A 9,662-nucleotide genomic window follows, 5' to 3' on the forward strand; every position below is an offset into this window, starting at 1 on the left:
TAAGATTTATGTGAGCTGGACCGATTTGAAAATACCTCCAAAAATGGAGTTTTTTATGAATAAAAATAATTTCTTAAAATGTTTTTTGAAAAAATTTGCTCTGACTAAACGGCTTAAACTTAAAAAATTTGCATAATAATATTAGAAAAAAAATACAAAATTGAACGGAATCGCACTAATGGGAAAATACCTTTCAACCGAGATCCCATAAGTCTAAATGAGAATAGTTTTGGCCCAGTTATTTAAGTTTTTCGTAAATCAATCTTTAAAAAAATTAAAAAAAAAACAGCATCCAAAATATCATTATTACTATTCCGTTGAAAAGATTTTTAAATCTTTTTATGCAGATTTTTTAAGCCTAATCTGTTTTGTCATTTGAGAAGGCCTTTTTCAAAAAGTTCTTTAAGAAACTATTTTTATTTATAAAAAACTCCGCTTTCGAAGGTATTTTCAAATCGTCTTGCTTAAATCTTAATATTTTTCCGAAATATTTTTGTGGACGTCTTAAAATATAATAGATTTTATAATATCGGCGGCAAAACCACAACTTTTTTTTGGTGATGCAGTCTAATGTACATATATAAGGGAACAAATATTTATACGTGTATGCATACATTTATTTCCGTTTATATTCGCGCCGTTTTGTTATTCCTTCATATTCGCTTCTTCATACCTACAGTTGTATGTATGTATGTATATGTGCACACGCTTACACTTATATTTACACTGTGAAAACTATTTTTATTCGAAACTCACTCCCCGTTCTCCCTTTACGATTTGACTATATATTTTTGTTATTATTGTTTTAGTTACACAAATAGCTACAAATGTATGTAGATTTAAAAATAGTTTCGTTTGCTTTTTACAAATACAAATTTGGTTTTAAGGGTGCTCCACATTCCTAGTGCATTGAAGTTCGCTTGGAACTATAATCTAGCGTTTTTTTTTTATTTTGCGGCGAAAAGTTGGTAAGATGCAGAGTGGGAGTTGCTTTTTCACGTGGGAAAGTAAGCAGTTGGCAAATTGGTTGGCCTTTTGTGGATATGAATTCAAATTGTTAGGGGCTACATATGTGCAAGCAAGTGTTTGCATTTGCTATTTTTTTCGAAGTTATTTTGTGTGGTATTTTGAGTTGTATCAACTAAGTGACTTTTGCGAAAATTCCATAACGCAAAGTTTAATTAAATTTTCGGTGCAAAATTTCATAGATATTTCGTGTGCTCTATCAGAAGACGAGTACTTGTATTTAGTTTTATATTAGTTGATTTTAGATTATTTCATATTTAGCGCTTATCCTTAAGGATTTCGAATTGACAGAACTGCAAAATCTTGGATCTGCATCGAATATATTGATAGGTAAATTCTTTATAATAATAAAATTGTACACACTTGCATGCGTATAAATAAATGTATGTATAAATGCGAAAGTTTTGAGGACTCCGAATTTTTCGGAGTATTAATTTCTACAGATGTACATATGTATGTAATTTCATTCGTGAGGTACTTTTATTTATTTCCTTTTTGGTTATTGTTGTTTCCGACTAGATGGGTGTATGATGTATTTTGGAACGAATTTCCGTCATCCCTTGTTAAATTTGTTTTATACCTAATTTTTAAGTGTTTCGAAGTGCTTAAATTAGGAATTTTCGCATTTGCATCGAACTTTATGTTAAAAAAATTATTTCATTAGTAGAAAAATGTGTTCACAGGCACATATGTACATACATAGCGAAGCGACTTCAAATTTCTAATTACACTGGATCACAAATTTTAGTTTGGTTTTTGTTCTCTAGACGCCACTATCCAATTTATATGTAGAATTGCTCGGTGATTTCGAAAATCGCGTTAATTATGAGCAGAAAAGCGTATTACTCAGGTGTACGTGGCGTATGAGTAACTTTTTTTCTGCTCATTTTTCATACAAAAAATCTTTGCGTATTTTCATTTGACCACTTATTACTTCTCTATTTATCACTCGCTTTCCTTCATTAGTAACTTGATTTTTTTTTTAACAGAACAGACTTTAGCACAAGTGCAAAACTTTGGCACAGAACCTGTTACTTTTTAAAGTTTTCTTCTGTTAAAGTTAAATTTTTTTTTCATTAAAAAATAAAAAAAAATAAAATTGAATGATTAATTTGTCAGAAATTATAAGTCCTATCGGTCCTAGTGATGTATGTGGGTTTTATGGAGAATTTTATTAGCTTTGATTTGACGTACCTCGTTTTATGATTGTTGAATTGGTTCGTAAGATTCAGTTGAAACACTTTTTGTTTGGAGCTGAATAACGGTAAATTGCAAATATCTCGAAAACGTATACGTAGCAAAAAAAAATAGCTCGATTTTCGGAATCATCGAGCAATTCTACATAGAAATTGGACAGTGGCATCCATTGAACATTTTTGCTGTAAACCAGTGTTATTGTACATGGAGTGAAAATGCAAAAAGCTTTTTGTATTCCCAGGCCAAAATTTTTGTATGAACGAATAAAGTTTGAACGACTCTGATTCGTTTGTTCTGCGACATTTTTGGAGTCTAAATTTTTGTACAGAAAACAAAAAATGTAGCGAACGTGTGTTCGTTAATCAAAAAAATATATTTTCAAGTACTCCGAAATTTTGGAGTTAAAATTTGCTCAGTGATTTTGCTCTTTTGTGTGTTGCATTAAAATTAAATCATTCAAATTTTAAAGACTCCTAAATTTTCGGACAATTTTTTTGCAGTTTTTGTTGGTTCTGTCGATATTAACGATGTTAAAGCTTGGAAGACTCTGAACTGATTGTAAATTTATAAAAAAATAATAAGTTTACAAAAAAATAACAATTTGAAGTAGTCCGAAATTTCAGAATCACGAAGTACTGAGTGATTTTGCTTTTTGCATGCTGCTTTATTTTATTACATTAGTCTAGTTTCAATAAACCAGCTTTTACAGCAAAATTGTAAAGATTTCGAAATTTTCGGAGTACTTTTTTTTAGAAATTGTATTATTTCTGTGCTATTAATAATTTTTGAATAAATTCAGGTTAAATGAGAACTCCGAATTTTTCAGACTAATAAAATTTGCAATCTCTTGAACTCTTCTGATGCTTGGACAATGCATATGTTCTTTTGAATACATGAAAGATCTTCCATAAGAATTATTTATTTCGGAAAACCATCCGATTAAGGTTTCTGAAACATCTGCAAATAGTTTTACATCTACTTACACCAAAGCAGTCTGTCACTAAATTAGCTGACGCTCTAAAATTTATTCACCCGTCATTACCTAAACGCAGATTTTTTTTAGTAAAATTCCCATATCTTACTCAAAACTTTCGGACACCAAAACAATTCAGTTATTGCGAGTAGTAACCCCACTTGACACCATTTGACCGCTGACCTTGCCCATTCTCATGGAAATCGCTTAAGCAGGTCATAATAAAAATTAAACCTCCACATTTGCACGATATTTATGCACACAATTTTACATTTTTTCTTTGCAAAACAACTATATTAACAAATAAAAAACATCGTACGAACTTGCGTCAATACTGTATAGTACTAATAAATACATATGTATGTACATTATGTGTGCTGTCTGAATGGAGACATGCCCATACACGCGCCATCATTTAAATACTCGTATAAACAGTCTAGCAAGCCGTCCGCCAGGCAAGCAGTGAGTGGTATTGTAGCGGCTAGTAGTGCTGAAGGCTTTTTTTTTGGTGCTAAATGCAGTAGTTTGCCCCTCGCGACTAGCTTACTACTACAGCTGTGACGCTTGATATTTTGAATAAGAATGATTAAGTGGACGTGTGCTTGGTTACCACTCACATTCAGCTTGCTCAAGGTTATGTACCAAATGACACGCAGGCTATTGTGAGACTAAAAAAGTATGCTAGATATTGAAGAGAGAGAAAGCAAGAGAGAGAGGGGAAACAAAGTAATTGAGAAAAAATGTTGAAAAATTATTGCAAGAGATGGTGCCGAAAAAATATATTTATATTAAAAGACAAAAAAAAAATAAACTTGATTGTGTTACTTTGAGTTACTAAGGGGCAATTCCATTGTGACGTTGTGCACTGAAGTGCAAATTTTAGCCAAAACACTTAATTTTCGAGCGATTTTTTTTTTGTGTTGTAAAATACTAGTATATGAGCAAATCTCAGGAGTTGTTAAATTTTTTGACAAAAAAGTGTTGGTTGAAAATGTAGGCACACTTATCTTAGAAAATGCATTATCTTCAATTTTGCGTAAAGAAAAAGATTACAACGCGAAAATGTATTTGAATGAAAGTTTGAAAAAATATACCTACTAAAAAAAGTAAATATAACCACTCCTGCTCATATACCCATAGTTGCGTATGTAACGTATACGCCCCGTAGCACCATAAGCAGTCTACTAACATGTTTACTCACACGTCTCAACTTAAAAGTAATTAACGATTCGCGCGGAAGATTTTTACACAGTATTCGTTATGCACATACATATCGTCACTAGACACGAATAAAGGCGCGCTAGCGTTACGACGGTGCACAAAAAAAAATTTATGAAAAAATGCGCTTAAGAAAAACTTCGGCGAAGAAAGACTTGTAACCTAGTTGACGGCGAAGAGAGACCCGTAATCATAGATTTATGCTTGGCCAAGGATTGTCACTTCAGCATTATTCCCCAAAAACTATGTACGGAATGTACATACTATTACACCCGCAAACATAGTTGACCGCGAAAATAAGTTTTCGCGTCCTTCTTCGCCGTCAAATATTTTAAGGCGTCTTTCTTCGCCGTCAACTTTCTCGCTGAAGTTTTTATTTTCGCGGTCAACTTTTAAGGTCGCGCCTTTATTCGTGTCTAGTGACCATATCTATTACTTTCGTTCGTTCGTCGGCTCGTTCGTTTTGTCAAGAAGAACATTTGCGCCATTTTATGTTGTTACTTTAAAGTATCTTAAATTATTAATATAAAATCAAAAATCATAAAATTTCACAAATTTTAAAGCAGCTGGGATATTTTGCATGCTGCCATTTTTTCAATTTGGGGGCACACTAATGGAACTTCACAGATATGCTGTATTTGATGCCAACTTTGATTGCCTCTAATATGAGCATTCTATTTGAAAACTTCCCAAAGTTATCAAGAAGCAATTGCGATTTTTTGGAGTTACAATAAAACAAGTGGTCATTTCGGTTTTTTTCGCATAAATAACCGTTCGAAGACTAAAATTGTCCAAATAATTTTTTTTTATTGTGCTTGTCTGGAACTCCATTAATTGAAATAAATGCACGAAGAACGTTTTAGCGTGTTCTTTTTTCTGTTGAGCTAAGGAAGTGACACTTAAAAAAAAACAACTTGTGAGATTTTCCCATGTACAGTGTAGGTCCTTTTGACTGCTGTAAAGTAAATTTGTATGAAGTAAAAGTCTCCATAAACACAAATAACAGCTTCTTTTTTTAACATTCTTAAACAGATTAATAAAATGTAGATAGTAAAAATTACTACTCAAATAGGAATAATTAAGGTATTTTAAAATTTATTTCGTGATTCTCCCATACATGGAATGACCCTTAGGAGTATTGAGAAAAATAAACCTGCTAACGTTCACTACGTTCAACGAGACCTTTGACGTGAAAAGCCCTTCGTGTGAACATGCCTACTGAATACATTTATAGAAGCATACGCTCATTTTAAAATAGATCATTTACCCCTCCGCCGTTGTAAGTACAACACCCTATTCGCCGCATCCAATTAAATACTGACGTCAAATGTAAAAGGTCAGCAAGCTGCTAAGACAAATGTCACCATGTAAATTTGTACAGATATAAAATTATACAAACATTAATACATACATACATATGTATGTGCTTTTTCATTCATGTGTGGAAACATGATAGAATTTTTTTTAAGCTTAAGCAGGGATCACACGATTCGTACATTTGTACAGATTTGTACATTTTCACAGTTAAATAGTGGTGTTGTTTGGAAAGTTGTTAATGAGCTGAACATATTATTTCTAGACAACCGCACTCTATGACTGCCAAAATGTACAAATTTGTACAAATGTACAAATCGGGTGATCCCTGCTTTATACAATAAAGACTTATTACTAGAAACACTGAGCAACAGGTCCAGAGCTATGTATACATGTCAAATGTGGAACCAAACACTTCCGAATACATAATTTCCTGCTGAAAAAGAATATCTTAAAACTAACTAAGTATTTACTACTTTTCACTCGCTCGTTGGTTGGCCTAATATTGGGTATTTCGTACGACAGTTTCCCATTAAAATTTTATACATTTCTTCTGTTTTCGTTGATTTTCTAGGGAGAAAGTGTAACAAGAGAATAAAATAAGTTAATAGCAAAAAAAAATATTTTTAACGCAAACTTTCTAAATATGAACGAAATCGGACCATAAATATTGGTTTACCAAATATTTCGACTCCTGCGCCACCTATCGGCAGAATTTTTTATGGAGGGTTTCCTTTTCATATAATTAATATACCTTCTTAATATGAACTAAATACTAAATGCGCATTAAATTATATTTCTTATTGCATTGACATTGGGTTTTGTGCCAACCGTAAAGTTTCAAGTTTCTCGGCCAACGAAAAGTTTATTAAAAGTTGATTACAAATGCTCGTGAAATATAAGAACTTTTGTTTACCTTTACGCTAATTTAAAATTTATATTTATGTTTTTATTTTTAACTTTTTAAACCCCTTAATTTACTTTCCTAATCATTCTTTATCGTTTGTATCTCGTTCTAGAATGTCCCGCCGCTATGGATGGCATGGAGCGCTTTGCGTGTCCCACACCCGATCTGCAGGGTCGGTATCGGTGCATAGACGATCATGTGCTATGCGATGGATTCATCGATTGTCCGGAGGGTGAGGATGAAGATCGGAGATCGTGTATGTTCTACAAAACGGTATGTTAATATTGTATCGACATACGTATAAGTATATGTATGCACGAATGAGTCGTACTTCTACTAGGAGACAAGCTTGACCATTGTGAATAACCTCTATGACTGCCAGGGGGAGGAATATCCTTCTAACCGAAGTTATTCCATATTGTCTGTTGAACCATTTACTATCCCCGATGAAGGTGTGCAGCTGCGGTATTTATACTTACGCCATCTCCCCCAAACTATTTAAAAAGCCTGATCCTAAATGCTTGCGACCTCTTGCCTAGAGAGATGGGCATTGGAGTAGGATGTGATGAAACTATTCCTCTTCTTCCTCATCCCGACAACTTCTGCAACTTAAGTTTGTTAGTATACGTCATCGATGAAGCATTGGTAGTATAACGCAGTGCTCTGTGGTAACGGCGCGCCGGTAAGAGATCTTACTGCAAATTTTTACCGTCAATAATGCTTCAGGACGACTCTTATTGAGTTTCGGCCGAAAGGATCTGGCCTGTGAAGGTATATAGTGACGTTCCCGCTTTCTATATGGCAAAGATCTCCGCCTGAAAGACACAGCAATTACTAGGCAGACGATATAATTGACCTATATGTAGGTCCTTGTAGCGTAGATCCGAGCCGACTTTTTTTTACAGCCTTGAGCCATCGATGTAGATGGAATTACTATCATCCTAGTTGGAAAATGTATGGAACAAAAGACTAGAATCCCAGGGTGACGTTAGGTAATTAGTTTCGACATCTAAGTCGGCATTGATTCCGTTACGCCGTCCACTATTATTTACATTCAGTACTGCCGTGCGATCGTAGTTCGCCAGCCCCCTTAATTTTGATTCCTTTAGTCTATGGAAAGAAAACATTTTTATTTTAAAATAAAGTTTGGACTAGCCCATTATTCGTTGAAAACGATAACATTGAAATGGAAAAACTAAATCCAAAGTCGTTAAATTGCATGATATTGCTGGCAAAGCCACTTCCCGGAAACTACACATTCTGGGAATTTCTCGCGCCGTAGAGCTTTAACTGGCCGCGATGTAAGGCATATAGCTCCCCAACTGGTTAAAACCACATTTTGTGCAGTTGAATGTTTTCAACTTCAAAAAAAAAAAAAAAAATTATTAATCATGGCGCAATTGCACCGGTAATTGCCGATTTCTGCAGCTTCTTCGTAGTTCTCGAATAAGTACGGACAAAGTATGCTACCGCTCCACAATGAACTGTCTCTAAGCAGTCACTTGCGGCTACTTATTTCACCTTATTCTTTTTCTTATTTGGAACTATATCAGTTTATCGGTTTGGGACGAGACCAAGAAGCTTCGCCAGATGCCCCTCTCCTTTGCAGTTTTGTTTCAGTTTTTCATCCTAAGTGCGGGCGGGTCCTTCTGCATTTGGTCCTTCCATTTTTTTCGTGGGCCTTTGCTTTCGTCGTCCGCCCAAGCGTGCGGAGTATAAGGATATTTTCTCCGCAGAGTCGTCCTCCTGGTACAGTACGTTATTCCATCTTCTTTCATCAAAGTCACCAATTTTCGTTATTATTATGGCTCTCAAGCGTGTAATGGACCTTATCACTAAAGAAGCTTTGGCAAATACTACATAGAAGGTCCTTTCCAAGCGTGAATTAGATAATACGTTAGGTAGAAAATGTTTAGATACATTTTCACGAAACTCAATTAAGGGCGCAGGATAGTAAGTTATGACTATAACAATGCAATGTGAGGCTACTCGGAAATACTCCGAAAAGGAGTTAATATTTAAATTTTTACCAAAGTCAAATAAACGTATAGTGTAGTAAGTTGTGATTGTAATTATTCGATAAATGGCTATTCCGAAATACTCCGAAAAAAGTTAATATTTTAATTCATATGAAGTTCAATTAAAGGCATGGGGTACCTAGTAAATTACGAGTATAGAAATGCGATTTAAAGTTACTCCGAAATACTCCAAAAAAATATATTCCCTCTAAGTGCACAATTCAATGAGAAGTGTAGGGTGATCAATTCTGATTGTGACAACATGATTTGCTGGTATTCCGAAAATGTTCAGAAAAACCTTGTAGTTATTTTGTTATGCAATCTTATCCTTCTTATCGTCGGTGATACTGCAAAACGGTCTATGTCTATTAGTACCCTTGAAACTTGAATGGTTTCTTACTTCTTACGTGCGATCAGATACAGATAACACATCAAGTTTTCCTATTTTTTACAAAGTTGTACATTTAAGTAATTTTAATTATTACCTACTAAATACGATGTTTTCTCCTTGTGCTTTTTACAGGTTAAAGCCCATCTTGATGTGTTAGCGGATGCGTTACTGCGTTGGGCGCGAGGGCGTTAAACAATAACAACAACCACCACACATATTGTACAACAAAATAACACAACATAACTCTCGCCTTCCTATGCATTAATGCAAACAAAACAAAAACACACTTACGAAAGCAACACGAATATACAGCTAAACAGCATAAACAAACATCCAAAGAAAACTCGAAAAAAAATACACAATAACGATCATCACCACCGCATATGAATAATTAAAAAACAATGATCAAAGAACAGCCCGAATTTCGTAAAAAAAATAATTATTCCTGCAAAAATCATTCCAAACAAATGAATCAGTGCTGAAGTGAACAAATGAAAGGGTCTGATGAGCACATTCACTTACTAACCACACACACTTAGAGACACCTGCATACATACATACACCACAAATGGCAACCTAAATGTGAGAACTGAAGAGTAAAGATGCGAACGAAGAATC

The 9,662-nt window shown here is 34.2% G+C and overlaps 1 protein-coding gene across 1 annotated transcript in view; it reads left to right on the top strand.

Moving 5' to 3' along the window:
* Positions 1–9,355, top strand: part of LOC118744226 (transcriptional regulator ovo) — a 195,118-nt gene extending 185,763 nt beyond the window's left edge. Inside the window, 2 exon segments of the mRNA XM_036477100.1 lie at positions 6,748–6,908; positions 9,177–9,355. Of these exon segments, the coding sequence (XP_036332993.1) occupies positions 6,748–6,908; positions 9,177–9,236 (221 nt within the window). The 3' untranslated portion in view covers positions 9,237–9,355.
* Positions 9,356–9,662: the final 307 nt, after the last annotated feature.

This window comes from Rhagoletis pomonella, unplaced genomic scaffold, assembly GCF_013731165.1.
Source record: "Rhagoletis pomonella isolate Grant_MI unplaced genomic scaffold, Rhpom_1.0 Rhpom_scaffold_00008, whole genome shotgun sequence".
Classification (NCBI taxonomy): Eukaryota; Metazoa; Arthropoda; class Insecta; order Diptera; family Tephritidae; genus Rhagoletis; species Rhagoletis pomonella.